Source organism: Poecilia reticulata, chromosome 13 (assembly GCF_904066995.2).
Source record: "Poecilia reticulata chromosome 13, P_reticulata-male-v2, whole genome shotgun sequence".
Lineage (NCBI taxonomy): Eukaryota > Metazoa > Chordata > Actinopteri > Cyprinodontiformes > Poeciliidae > Poecilia > Poecilia reticulata.
The window spans coordinates 2,572,817-2,588,532 of record NC_088842.1 but is presented as its reverse complement, the minus strand read 5'-3'; the positions used below and the strand labels follow the sequence as shown (position 1 = coordinate 2,588,532).

Sequence of the window (15,716 nt, the reverse complement as noted above, 5' to 3'; positions counted from 1 at the left end):
TTGCAGGCAAAGTTAGCGGCGACACCTGTAAAAACAAGCCGTTCACTGAAAAGCCCACCTCCACCAACTGTTGAGCTTGCTCAACCTTCTCAACAAACAATCCTACAGTTCCATTGATTCGAGCTGCCGACTTCATGGACCCATGTCCGATTACCTCTCCCACAGCCAAACAAACTTCCTCCACGCTGCACGGAGAACCAGCACCCACCTTGATGCTGTTCTTCCATGTCAGCACAGAGAAAGCCCCACCACCAGACACCATGGCATCGTCTGATGCCGGCCAGCCAGGCACGCCTGACGGTCACACCCTGACCCAAACAAAAACCCTTTAAAAGGTGACAAACTAACACAAAATCACAACTAAACAATTAACATAAACACCAAGTGAAAAAACAGTAAGAAAAAACCAAAGATAGAAAATATACAGTCGCTCTCTCTCTCTCACTCTTCTTCCGCTCTCCACTCACCCTCCTCTCACACGAAGAAGAAGAAGAAATAAAACATGCATAAACAGGTGAAAAAAAACATGTTTTCTTATAGCGGTACTTTTTGCCATGAGTTGCTGAGGGAGAGGTGTTAGTACAGATAAATTATGAAATATTATCATATTCACAATAGTATTTCAATTCAATCTGGGGAGGGGTCTGAAAAAATGTATGATCCAAGTGGGAGCATTATAGAAAATAATTGAGAAACACTGCCTTACATTAAGAGAAACAAAACATTTTGACTGATTTCTGTCATCATAATGATTCAAAGTGCAATCCAGTCATTGCAAAATGCTTTGCAGTGGGAAAAACTCAGTGGCACACTGTGCAACTTTAAACAAACCGATTTTTGTTGGACAGTTCAGGTTGTTTGTAGGTTATTGTTTAGTGATTAAGTGCAATATAATTCACTTCGAACACTTATTATTTACTTAGAAACTGTAGTTTGCAAAAGTACAAAATGAACATTTAACTTTATCACAGTACAGTCATATTATCAGCTCAGGCAAAGCTGTAGGAGTTCACTTGAAGTGACTATATCAGTCTTATTAACAGACTGAATGCTAAAAAAAACAGCTACATTGGGATTGGAATCATTAGCTATGTTTCCATTCAATCACCAGGAAAATTTGGACCAAAAGCATGACTGTTGTGCCAACTGCTCGTAGTTTGTGCTGTGAAGGATTGGAGACCTGCTCAGAGCGTGTCCTGCCTCTCACCCAATAACTGCTGGAGACAGACACCGACCCTACCATAGCGGTGGATTCAGCTGATGCATGGATGGACTATATGTATCAAAATGTTTCAATGATTTTTTGGGTAAATAGAAACCACCAGAATGTGTGTGATTCATTTTGTATTGTCACATATATTTCAATGAGACTTGGGCATAATCTCATAATTATTTAATTTTCAGTTGGATTAAAAACTATTTCCTCCATCAGTGAGCTGCAGCACATTCAGTCCAAATTAAATCAGCAGGTCAGCACAAATGAAAGAAACAGAGATCAGTTTTGGCATCCAAGATGCCAGACTATTGAAGTTCTACATCCTAATATAACCTATAAATTATGCTGCTTCTTCATCCCATTTTAAATTATTAGCAAACAAAAGCCTTTGAAATGTGAAATGATTTCACATTTCAGTTTGCATTTTTGTTTGAGAAACATTTTAACATATGTAATAAAGGTCTCATTTCTCTGGACTCATTTATAGATTTATTTATAGATTGACATATACCCATGTGCATGCTTGTTATTTTATTGACTTTAATGAATTATTTTATATTTAAATTAGAACATCATATTTATATACGTATATATGTATATATTTTTTGTACATTTTATAACACTCAGTTTGTATTTACTAACACCTTAAAGGAGTAGCTTGTCACCTAATAAAGTATATTCTATTCTATTCAAAACAAGATGACACTCCAAAAACAGCTATTCTTAATTCTCATATTCAATAAAATTCATTAAAAAAAAGACATGGAGTAGATTTTAGATAAAAGAAAGAAATATATAACAAACCATTTTTATTTACTGTACAACCATCAGGTTTAGAAGGAAAAGGCTGTCAAGCAAGTTATATACTCACAGTGTTATTAGAGCTTGATATATAGAGCCAGTACAGACACCTAAGATTGATGGGTTTCTTAGATAAACTACCATTGAAATCACATGGCTGACTGCATGAGAGCTAATGTTTGGGCTGAGAGTCAAAGGAAAGGAAAAAGTACAATTCTTAGTTTGTTTTCATCTCCAACAGGCATATGACTGTGTGTGTAAAAAGGCAAATGTACAGTAAATTGTGAAAAGGCGAAGCAGAGAGGGTGACAGAGAGACCCAGAGACAGATGGGGCTCCTGCAGGCTTGAATAAGCAGGCATGGAGAATGAGCTCTAATGTGTGGAATCAGTCGTCTTTCCATCTCCCACCACAGGGATGGGGTTTGTTTAACACAAGAATGGCTAATAAACTTGTCAAGTCCACATCTGGAGCACAGGAGGCACCCCTGTCTATCCCCTCACACATGTGCTAGGTGGTCACACACACCCTTAATGGAGGCAGTACGGTGTTTGACACCTCTGCAGTGAATGTCACATCATCGCTGATTCACACATCAACCCAACACACTCACACATGTCCCGATGGAATTAGAAGGTCTGGTCTCATTCGCTGTGTGAATAATTGAAAAAAGAACTGTGTAGCTACTCAACAGTGAAAGTGGTGCTGCTTGATCCTTTTACAAACAAAGAGATAAAAGACTTGTCTAATGTGATGGCAAGAACAAAATGCATATTGCCATTTTATAGCACAATAAGGTAACTATCTTCAGTTGTTATAAAAATGCTGGATATGTCACACATGAATTAAAAGAAATGTAACTTTGCAATTGAACCCTTTGCGAATGGATCTATGTCTCTTTAAGAAGCTCCTGATCTTTCCGACACTCCGCCTTCAGCATGTCATCACAACAACAACCCTTAATAATTAGGCTTTTAACAATATTTTAATCAGATCCTAGATAGTGATCCTATGATAAGCTCAGGGAACTTGCAGTTCCACCAAATGTTTGTTAATTTCTGCTGCCGCTAGTCTGGAGGAGCTGAGTGGGTGAGTCGTAGGGAATGGGAGCTCTGTGCGGCGGAAGCTTGGATGGAGACTGCAACTCTGTGGAGCTTTATGGAAAAGTCAGCGCCTGGTGAGACCAAGCATATCTGCCATCAGAATGGCTACGAGGAGAGAGAAAAGGATTCCTCAAACATGCATAAAAAAATCAAAGCAACACTCCAAGAATGTATTTAATGAGAGATTAATACTATTAATACTAACATGATGTAAAGCTAAAAAATGCTGATATATTTTCAAGTGGCAGTATTATGTGCGTCTATAAAACCTGAAAAGTGTTCATGGATAGAAAAGTACGGTGGCCAACAGGTGCAAACGCACAGCAACAGAGAAAAGATGCAAACAAAAGACGAGACGCAAACAAAAAGTGAATGCAGCAAACAAAAGGAGAGACACAAACAAAAACACTACAACCACAAATAAAATGCCTCAGCACTGCGGAATATTGTTGATCGAATCGATGGACGTGAGGGCTCGACAGACTTTTTGCAAGTAAGATGGACATATTACTGTGTATTTTTTGTGAGTAGAATATTACTATACTGTATTTATGTCCACAGGTGAAATACCAGCTAATGCTAGCTATAGTGCTTGGTGTTCAGCCCCCGCTCTGAAAGCTAACCGAGATTCCGTAAATCTTAAAATGTTTCAGTCATTCTCCAACATTTAGATCATCTGATACAAGAGCCTACTATAGAAATGAAACAATATTATAAAAAGCATAATATAACATTCATCAGCAAAGTTTACACAGGTGGCAATTGCTATTATTTAATTATTTAACTGTCAACGTAAGATAACTCACAAATCTCCCGTTTTTGTTTTGAACGTTTCCTACGACGTGAGGAAGAAGGAAGAAATGTCTTTAAGGAGAGACAGATTCACTGCACAGCACGAATGAATCTCGTATCGGATTTTGGACCCAATCTCAGCTGCTGAATCACTCTTAAGTCAGAACTCGTAGACTGGAAAACATATGTGTGTGCATGTGTGTGTGCGTGTGTGTGCACGCATAAACATGTATAGCCTAATGTATATTATTCAGTATTGATCATTATTTATTTGTTTATCAGTGATTCTTGAGAATAGGGACAAAATGGGTTTTAATTTTCACAAAATTTCTTGTTATTTCTCAACCTTATGTATGCAAATATGACAAATAATGTTTTGGAAATGTAAAGATGCTAAGGTGCAGGCTCCCAGTTGCAACATTTAAAAAAAAAATTACATTTTTAATCGACCTGACCTAGAATGCTGTCATCACCATTTGACAAAAATAAATATAAAATTATTTTTAATGACCCTATTAGTGATATTTTTACTCATTTTACAGAAAAATGCTTATCAAGAAACAAAATAAATGTTATTTAAAACCAAAAACAACAAAAAATCCATCTGATGGAGTTGACACTGCATGACGGAGTTGACACAGAACTGAAGGTGGTGACAAACTAGTGAGTAAAATAAAAAACTTACATGTGAAGTAATGCAATTTATGTAAAATACATTAAAATGAATTAATTGCACATTTAAGTGAGATTTGACAACAATTTCACTGAAAGAGTCAGAAAAACTCTGATGGAGTTGACATCTGACGGATTTGACAAAAAGTCAAACTACCTGGCTGTTAATGCAGCGGGGGCAGACATCTCCGAAAATGTCGGAGCAATATTTGAATTAGGTGATTTATTAATGAACCGCACAGATATTTGAGATCTATACATCTACATTCTCACCTAAAAACTTTGTAAAAAATCATTTTGTGTAATTTTAAGTGTAATACAGCAAAAATGTGTTTGTCGCCATTGCTGATTTTCTGAACACCCGCTTTAAAGGATGCAGAGCCTAAATTTGGACACAGCTGATTTTTTGTTAGACTTCCCCTAGTGGTCTGGAGCACTTCCGTTTTCAGCACTTTGTTTGCATCTCTCTTTTTGTTTGCTGCATTTCATTTGTGGTTATAGTCTTTTTTGTTTGTGTCTCTTTTTTTGTTTGCTGCAATAGCTTTTTGTTTGCGTCTCTTTTTGTTTGCTGCATTTGCTTTTTGTTTGCGTCTCTTTTTTGGTTTGCATCTTTTCTCTGTTGCTGTGCGTTTGCACCTGTCAGCCACCGTAGAAAAGACAATTAACACAAGAAGAGAAGTTACATAGACAAAGTAGATCAATATATGTCCCAGAGCTGTTAAAAAAATCTGGTAATGACAAGCTTATTATTTACTTATATTGGTTCTTTTAAGAAACACAAAAACAAACCTAACTCCCACTGAAGCAATTAGTAATATCAGTAGGAGTCAGTAATCAAATCATCTGATCATTAATCACCATTCATAACTGTCCTTGCTCTCCAATTCAACTGAGTTTAATTACCTAGCACCTAGTCACAACATGTCTCAAGCCACTTTACAGTAAAAAGTGAATTTAATCACACAGACTCCAAGTGAAGTACATACATTCTACAATGATGTAGAATAGGTTACATCTTTAGTTTTTTTAAAATTAGTTTTAAAAAATATGTAAGAAAACACAGCAGATTGCATCGAGTTGTTGACTTGTATTCACTTTTCATGGAGTATTGAGAGTAGACAGTAGCCTGTATTCCCTGTATCCCTCCTATTGAGAAAGCATGTAGTAACAGTGGAAAGGAAAAATACACTAACAGGAAGAAATATTCAATATATTAGATTATGAACAGATTTCTTCTTTCCTTTTTAAGCAGTATCTCAGCAGGCCCTGACTACATCACTGGGAAGCTTCATCACAAAAGATGCAACGTCATGAGGTTTTAGATAGTGGTGAACCAATAAATTGGTAGATCAGCCCCAGTTTTCTCAGTTTTAGAATATCGGTGATTGGTCGATACTGAGATGTGAAGCTGATTTTATCCACTGATCAGTCACTGTCCTCTTCTGCTCTGTTATGAGAGAATTTGACTGACGGATCTGCCCAGGTCGAATCTGTACGTTCACAGTTAACATTAGGCACCCTATGGATGCCAACTCAGCGACTTTCTTGCTATATTTAGCAACATTTCAGACAAAAAAAAAATCAGTATTAGCGAAAATTTGAATCTTTTTGAAGATTAGGTTTTTTGAAGATCAATAATTGGTGATCGACCAGAATACTTCAATCAGTGGAACCTTAGTTGTGATGCACCACAGCAAAACCAGGAACAAATCACTAGAGCAGAAATGGAAAAAAAGACCCCCCAAAAAAACCACAAATTTCCAAGAAAACAGTGATTTTTGACAAACATACCAGCTGAATCCTAAAAACACCACCCCATGTTTTATATAGAAAAAACTGTTTGAATTCAACTTGGTCACAGAGCAAATCTGAGCCATTTCAGGTTCTGGGGGAAACTTGTTACTGAAACATACTGTCTTTTTTTGGCTATTCACAAGCTTTTGTTATTAGTTTTGTACTATAAGGTGCACCTTTGACAGGGAAACATTGCTACTTATTAACACTACAACATTTGAGGAAGACAGATGACGAAACAGAGAATATCCAGAACTATATTAGCGCTATGAGAGAATTTTCTATATTTGGCATCACATTTAACACATTCCATCCTTCAGAAGTTTCTTTAGTGATTAATACAATATACTACAAAAGTAACAACTATATCCCGGTGTGCAGTACCACAATCTCAAAAATTTTATAGATTTTATAAAACACTACAGTTCAAGTAAATGAAAATTCTGTAAACAAATAATTTTTTTGACCCGTCTTGCCAAAGATGTGCAAGAGCTCACATAGCATGGTACGGGCATTGCAGAAAAGACAATATCTAAATTACTATATGTAATTAATATAACTATAATTGATGTCCTCATCACAATCTTATCAATAATACAAATAATATCAGTGACATATTTTCCAAATTTTTATTATATTTTGTATATATATTTTTATATTTGTAAATGAACATGCCACATTTTCACTGCTTTGGAATTGTGAAGATTGTATCATCTCAACAACTAAATATGTGACATGTTATCTTTCTAAGTATCTAATTATATTGATTGATCTCAATGTTTATTTCTGTCTGCAGGATAATTGAAAGTGAAATTGTTAGTGACAATAGTTTGGCATCTACAGCCCAGAAAAAAATTATGCCATTACATGAATAGTTTTATACTTGTTTATAGACCATAGTCCACATTTAATATGTTTTCTATAGCTAAAGCAAGAGCAGACAGAAAAAAGTTCAAGGGCAAATAGATTGAAAATCCTCAGCAATTAGAACCAGAATGATTGAAATGAAAAGTTTGCTTCTATTCAATTTATTTTAATATTGATTTGAATGGGAAATCTTACAAATGCACTTCTATATTGAGATAGAGATTCAGTCCATGAGAGGATGAGCAAGCACTCTCATGAAGATAGGGCAGAGCGAGTGGAAAAAATGGCAGAGAAGGCTAGCTGATTTAAAAAAAAAAAACCAAGAGAGAAGAACTAAGCTTTTATGTTGTTACTTATTAAACAAAATCCGCATTCCCTGATAACCTCCATCCTCCTACTTGGGCTCTCTGACTTTCACCATCCCTATCTTTCCCTTTGCTCTGTGACCCCTGAGGCCAATAGCTGTTCTCAAATTAATTATTGATGCTCTGAAGCATTTGGTGGGCTGGCTGGATCGGGTTTCAACTAGGTGGGTTAGTAAGGTTTGTCAACAGTGAGGTGTATGTCAGCATGCTGCAACTCCCTGCCTTCAGTTGGATTCTCTGTATGCGTGTATATATATATATAAATTCCCTTCTCACCCTCCACGGATGGTCTGTTTCATCCTCTGAGCTCGGGTCCTCTACCAGAGGCCTGGGAGCTTGAGGGTTCTGCGCAGTATCTTGGCTGTACCTAGAACTGCACATTTCTGGACTGAGATGTCTGATGTTGTTCCTGGGATCTGTTTGAGCCACTGCTCCAGTTTGGGGGTGACTGCCCCGAGGGCCCCGATGACCACAGGCACCACTGTGGTCTTCACCTTCCAGGTCTTTTCCAGTTCCTCCCTGAGGCCCTGGTATTTCTCCAATTTCTCATGCTCCTTTTTCCTGATGTTGTAGTCACTTGGTATTGCTACATCCACCACAACGGCTTCCCTCTGTTCTTTATCCACCACCACAATGTCCGGTTGGTTCGCCATTACCATCTTGTCTGTCTGGATCTGGAAGTCCCACAGGATCTTAGCTCGGTCATTCTCCACCACTTTTGGGGGTGTTCCCCACTTTGATCTCGGGGCTTCCAGTCCATATTCTGCACAGATGTTCCTGTACACTATGCCCACCACTTGATTATGTCGTTCCATGTACGCTTTCCCTGCCAGCATCTTGCACCCTGCTATTATGTGCTGGGCTGTCTCAGGGGCCTCCTTGCACAACCTACACCTTGGGTCTTGTCTGGTGTGGTAGATCTGAGCCTCTATTGCTCTGGTGTTTAGGGCCTGTTCCTGGGCGGCCAGGATGAGTGCCTCTGTGCTGTCCTTGAGTCCAGCTTTCTCCAGCCATTGGTAGGTTTTCCTGACATCAGCCACTTCAGTTATTTGTCGGTGGTACATCCCATGTAGGGGCTTGTCCTCCCATGATGGTACTTCCAGCACCTTGTCTTCTGTTCCCCATTGCCTGAGACATTCGCTGAGCACATCGTCCGTTGAGGCTTTGTCCTTGATGTATTTATGGATCTTGGATGTTTCATCCTGGACAGTGGCTCTCACACTCACTAGTCCTCTGCCTCCTTCCTTACGGCTCGTGTTCAGTCTCAGGGTGCTGGATTTGGGGTGGAACCCTCCATGCATGGTTAGTAGCTTCCTAGTCTTAACATCCGTGGCCTTCATCTCTTCCATTGGCCAGCTAATTATTCCGGCAGGGTATCTGATTACTGGTAAGGCATAGCTGTTTATTGCACGGATCTTGTTCTTGCCATTGAGCTGGCTTCTCAGGACTTCCCTTATTCGTTGGAGGTATTTGGCTGTGGCTCCTTTCCTTGTGACCTCATCGAGGTTGCCATTTACTTGTGGTATTCCCAGGTACTTGTAGATGTGCTCTATGTCTGCTGTTGTTCCTTCTGGGAGTGAGACCCCTTCTGTGTGGGCGACCTTCCCTCTCTTTGTAACCATCCGACCACACTTCTCTAGTCCGAATGACATCCCAATGTCAGTGCTGTAGATCCTGGTGGTGTGGATCAGTGAGTCGATGTCTCGCTCACTCTTGGCGTACAGCTTGATGTCATCCATGTAGAGGAGGTGACTGATCGTGGCCCCATTCTTGAGTCGGTATCCGTAGCCAGTCTTGTTGATGATTTGGCTGAGAGGGTTCAGGCCTATGCAGAACAGCAGTGGGGACAGAGCATCTCCTTGGTAGGCTCATAGGCTTTCTTGTAATCAATCCAAGCGGTACACAGGTTGGTGTGTCGGGTTTTGCAGTCTCGGGCGACTGTGTGGTCTACAAGGAGTTGGTGTTTGGCTCCTCTGCTATTTATGCCTATGCCCTTCTGTGCCTTGCTCATGTATTTATCCATGTGCCCGCTTATCTTAGCCGCTATGATGCATTTTGTAGCAGCTGGTTCAGTTGAGCTGCCAGTCGCTCATGGAGGGCAGTGAGTTTCTTAAGCCAGTAGGCATGGTGCTGTTCAGTTTTTCATTGCTGTTGTGGGACGCCTCCCTTTCCCATATGCCTTTCCAGTATAAATATGCTTATAACCAAGCATCTCAAGGATCACTGATGCTGAGTTGTATATCAGCTCATTGGTTTCTGTTATGGTGTTGGTAGGGATCGTTCTCAATGCTGCATTCACATCTTCAATGAGACTTTCTGATGGTACTTCACTCGGCCGTTGTAATTGGCGTCGGGGTCGTCTGGTGTTCATTCAGGCCATGATTCTCTCTCTCAGGTCAGTTGCTGCCTCGTTCAGCTCAGATGGTTCGTTCATTACTAGGGCTACATACCCAGTCTCTGGGCGGGGAGTTGTAGTTGACTCCCTTCTGACCTGGCATCCTGGCTCCTTCCCCTTGCCGTAGAACTTGTGTCGTACCTCGTCAATCTCAAGTTGTGACAGCAGTTGCCGTTTGCGGATGTTGGAACACTGAGCTACTAGTTGTTTGGCAGTTAGTGTTGACTGGGGATGTCGAGCTAACCATTCCTCCATGTAGCCCCTCTGACTAGGATTACTTGAGTAGTAGCATTCCAATAGATCCATGTTTTCACCTCTCGTCCATTTCTGTCTTGTTCCAGTAGCCCATTTTTCATCAGGGTGCTCTGGTTCCCCAGGTCTCCCGGGTGGAAGACTGGTGACTTACCTATTGAGCTATACAGTCAGCGCTCTATATATATATATATATATATATATATATATATATATATATATATATATATAGTGAATCTTGAGAATAGGGACAAAACAGGTCCTATGGATAAAGCACAAAATTTGAATAAAATATACACAAAATATAATTTTTCAAATATATGACTAAACTAACCTGGGTCATGTGAGCACAACAATGTATATTTTCCAGGTATTTGCTGAATATTTTTTTATTTTAAACATTGTAGTCAGTGGATGATGCCTGTAAAAGCCCTTGTCCAGGTATCAATAAATTGAATTAAAAAGCATTTTTATATATTTTCCAACTCCATTGAAATTTGTCCCTAGTTTTTGTCAACACCGTCAGAAATGAAAAAAATGTAAAAAAAAAATCAGGGGGCACCAGAACTTCTGAGGACCCCATGACCACTTCCCTTCTCTTCCTTTGCTAAGAAGGCTAGTTAGCTCTGGTTAGCTTATGTTATTCTTTAGTTTTTTCTTCTTTTTATTCCTAAGTTGTTTGTCACAACCATGATGTGTCAACACCATAACTGACAATTTACAAAACTTTTATGAAATTTTGTGAAATAAAAGCTTAATTTTGGTAAAATGTAAAGATTTCATGGACCTGATGAGCTACAATATGGCCTCCTTCAGAATAACATCATATAAATTGAGGTAGTTTGGCTTTTTGTCAACTCCATCAGATGTCAACTCCATCAGAGTTTTTCTGACTCTTTCAGTGAAATTGTTGTCAAATCTCACTTAAATGTGCAATTAATTTATTTTAATGTATTTTACATAAATTGCATTACTTCACATGTATGAAGTTTTTCATTTTACTCGCTAGTTTGTCACCACCTTCAGTTCTATGTCAACTCCATCATGCAGTGTCAACTCCGTCAGATGGACTTTTGTTGTTTTTTGTTTTAAATAATATTTATTTTGTTTCTTGAGAAGCATTTGTCTGTAAAATGAGTAAAAATATCACTACTAGGGTCATTAAAAATTATTTTTTATTTATTTTTGTCAGATGGTGATCACCACGTTCTGGGTCAGGTCGATTAAAAATGTTGCAAGTGGAAGCCTGTACCTTAGCATCTTTACATTTCCAAAACAGTATTTGTCATATTTGCATACATAAGGTTGAGAAATAACAAAAAAAAAAAGGGAAAATTAAAACCCATTTTGTCCCTATTCTCAAGAATCACTATATATATTAAGAAACTTAAAGCCTTCCAATAATGTCAAAGACATAAAAAATTTTAAATGAAGAAAATATGGCCATTTTAAGGTTGGCATGTTTAATGTTTAAGCCCAAAGAAATCCAGATGTAATTTTTTTTTTTTAGGTGTTACAGCTACTCGATGCTGTTGGTCAGTGCGGTGTGCACCACTGCTCACCGTCATATCGCACTGAGTACAGCCGAAGCATTGCAGCCCCAGGCGGCACAGGGCCACACATATGAGCTAGTGGTGTACTATGCATCTTAGTAGTAAACAAAACAAACAATAAAAGTTATTTTGGAAATCAAATGGGAGTCAGTCATACAGTCACCTAAAAATTAAGGAATCCATTTTTATTTCCACATTTATTATCACACTATCACAATAGTACAGCTATCATGATCAAATTTTAAGTCCACATTGCCCACCCCTAACTGTATTATTCAGTTTTTTAATACAATTTTGAATCAACTTATGATAAAAACTAAAACGATTTTCAACATTTTCACAAATTGTTGCACTTAACATGATTAAAAAAGAGTCAGAGGACAAAATCCAAAAGAATGCAGAAATTTGAATCGATAAACAAGCCAACACTGGTCTAGGCTGTCTTATTCCTCGACTCTTAATGCTGTAGCAAAGCCAACAATCAGATGCTTGTTTTCACTGTCAGAAGACTAAATAAAGCTACAATTACAAAGTAAACTAGAAAAACAAATACTAAATAACTTGAAAACACCTTAATGCTTCTGACAGTTTAAACTCAGACGAGCTTGAAGTGTATTTTCTACAACTGCCAACCATCTCCTGATGGGAACCATTGTGATGTAGAAACCTGTCGTTTGATGCTGGGATTATGTTTATACCCACATAAAGCATAATGTGAGCTCCAGTCTACTGTCGAGGGACAGAGATGTCTCTGACACACTCTTTATTGACTGTGCAGTAAGTGGTGTTTTGCTGGGCTGAAAGCTGGTAGCCAGTGGCCTGTTAACCGGAGCAGTGAAGCAGGGAGTCAGAACAAGAACAAAGGCTGCCTAGATATTGATGTAGCCCAACCTGCTGGGGACAGGGGGCTGGGGGCTGGGGGCCCGGGGCCGGACAGGGTGATCTCCAGAGATAGATAAGGAGCTAACAACCTGATAGATCTGCATAACTGGCTGCATAGCGAACAGAGGTGAGCTGTCTTGTCTCGGTTACCTGCTCTCTCCATTTCTCCACTTTCTATCTTTCACGAGCGATCTTCAAATCTTTACTGTACTTGTTTGCCAGACATGTCTGGCTTGGCTCACTCAACTGCTCCACCTGTCCTGCTTCTCACTTTCCTCATTTGAGAAGTCTTGTGGCAGACAGGTGCTGGCATGGTGACAGAGTGGAATAGCTTAGTCATTATATATCATTCAAGGTGTATTTGACTGACAGTTACTTCATTCAGCCAAGCACTGCACTTACCCCATCCTTTCTCTGTCTCTCTTTGATTACTGACCCAGTCATGGCGCCAGGGTCTCTCTTTACCAAACGCCTGATGCTCCAAAGCTTTCACTCTGGCCCCTTTCTCAGAGCAATTAGATCTATTGACAAGGCAAATGTGGCTGGGCTGTCATAGGCCTCAAAGTCCTAAGAGAGCTGCCAAGCAAGCCAGCCAGTCAGCCAGTCTCCACAATTAGCACATTAAATGACCGAGAGAAGTAAGCCTGTGGCCATAAAGCATAACCTCTGTTTCTGCCACAATCAGGAGCCAGGCAGAAACTCAGGTGGTAAATTATTCACTGATTTGTTTGCTCTGGAGCAAAGTTTGTCATGAGGGGAAGAGGTGTCTGAACACATGCTGTGGACTGACGGATAAATATTCATGAACAAAAATAATCCTTAGAGAAAAGTTTGTATGAAAGAAGGACATTCTTGGACAAAGGATGACTTATTCAGAATCTCCTAATATTCAGTTGAGACACCTGAAGTTAAAAAAAAAAAAAGTTAATTGCCATAAAGGCAGACTTTAATTGCATACATGATTCTCACGAATAAACAGGAGAAATTTCCTGGAACACTAAAAAGTTGCACCAAGCCTGCCAGATTGTAATGCTGGATCTCATCTCCTTTTGAGTGTACAGTGTGTCTCTCTTGTTTCCTTATCTCTTCAAAGATTTGCTGTGCCTTGCCATCCTCTGCAGGCCTGAGTGCTGCCAGTAGCTGCTACAGATGGACAGGTGGAGATAGTGACCATGAAGTGGCGCCACTGGTGTCTTTTATCTCCAGGCTCCGGTCTGGTCTGACCCTGGGCCTTCCTCTCCTCCTCCCTTCTTATTCCTTTTTTCTTGCAAGCTGCATTTTTAATCAGGCTGGGTCATCCAATATAGAGCCATGAGACTGGAGACTACAGCCTGTCAATCAGAAGCTGCCAACCTTTTACCTTCCACAGACAATCTGAAAAATATGTGTCTTCAGCACAGTTAGGTTCAGGGCAGATTTATTGGCACTTTGACTCACCAGTACTCCAGCTTCTTAGCTGTAAAATGTTCCTGTTTTCTTGTTTGTTCCTACAATACAGCATAATGTAATGATTGCTGGCCAATGCAAATCTGACCTAGATAGCACAATTTGTTCTGCAAGTTAGAACAGTGTCTTTCCTGTTTCTTTTCAACGTACTAATCCGTATGCTCAGTAAGAGGCACTTGGACAAGCAACTTATGGTGCTGCTGTAATTCCTCCTAAGGTCAAATTGACTCTTTCTCCTGGATCACTTCTCAGCTAGGCTGCCAAGCCCTGGAGGGAGCAGCAGAGGAGAGAGCTGGCAAGGGGACACATGCTGAGAAACAGGATGCTGAGAGTCTCTTTCTGGGTGCAAAGCGCAGAAATGGAAGGTGGCAGTCCAAGAGAAACTCGGTTGTTGGTGGTGTATAGGATGCAGACCCAAAGGGTAAATGGAAAGAGAGCAGGAAATGCGTAGGGGGTTGAACAATTATGTTTATAACATCTTGACCTCACATTGCTTCACACTTGGTTGACCATGGGAGTAAAGAGGCACAGTGGTTTTATCCGGCTATTGTTAATTGGATGTAAATGTTAATGCAATGAATCTCTCTCATTATGCAGCCAGTTTCAATACTCATGCTGGCACACAATGGTGGAAAAAGCTGACGCCCGAGCCCGTCACTCCAACGCGTTCTCATTGCTCTGACACTACGAGAGACCATTACCACTAATTTGACAAAATATCCTACCAGTAAGACCTGAAGCACTGCAGTACTCAATGGGTATGAGTTGAAAGATTTGTGTACAGCTACAACATGGCCTGGGGAGCCTACTAAAACTAATTAAACATTTTGAATGCTTATAATTATGGAGTGAGCTCAAAACGCCATCCTATTCCTGTGGGGGTGGATTGAATCTGTGCGTGGCCATCCGTGCTACATGACCTCTAAGACAGCAAACCACAGACCTCACTGCTCAGCACTTGTTACCGAATATGAGGGAATTTAGGGTGTCAGCTAATTGGTTCGAATGTGGCATTATGAAGGAATTGCCACAGGATGTATTCATGGTTGATTGATCTTTCATGTGACTAACTAGGGTCTAACTACAATGGTTTCCCCTCAGCATGTGGCATCGAGAACACACTGGAAACTGGCTTTCAACAACACATATACAAGGTTACATTCACCAATGCAAAACCAAACATACAAACCTGACAGTTATCTAAGTCAAATGCTGATGTTGTTAAGGCAATATATACTGTATCTCAATTTTGCCCAAAAAGGACCACAGTTGTTGCAAAGGATGCATTCTGAATCTTAAAACAGCAATAAATATTAAAACAATGAAACAAAACTGGATTTCAGTCATTCACTTGGCAATGAAGGAGTCTTTGTAAAAAAAAACAACTGTGAAACCTACCAGCGAGGAGATACTGATAGTACTGAACCAGATCCGAGGCCAGCACCAGTGGGTGGTTGGAAATGAAAGGTGGCTGCAACTCGTTCCACTGCGGAGTCCTACATGAGAAATGGCGTAATCCAGCATGAATCCATAGAAACAAGATTCTAACACATTTTGGAAGAGAAAGTGAAAAATAAGC

General features: G+C 39.7%; 1 protein-coding gene across 6 annotated transcripts in view; it reads right to left on the bottom strand.

Annotated features, from left to right (window-relative positions):
* Nucleotides 1–15,716, bottom strand: part of bcas3 (BCAS3 microtubule associated cell migration factor) — a 386,651-nt gene that overhangs the window by 255,779 nt on the left and 115,156 nt on the right. For all 6 annotated transcript variants that reach the window (XM_081614862.1, XM_081614859.1, XM_081614863.1 and 3 more), the window contains one exon: nucleotides 15,536–15,633. In XM_081614862.1, the coding sequence (XP_081470988.1) occupies nucleotides 15,536–15,633 (98 nt within the window). The remainder of the gene's footprint in view (nucleotides 1–15,535; nucleotides 15,634–15,716) is intronic.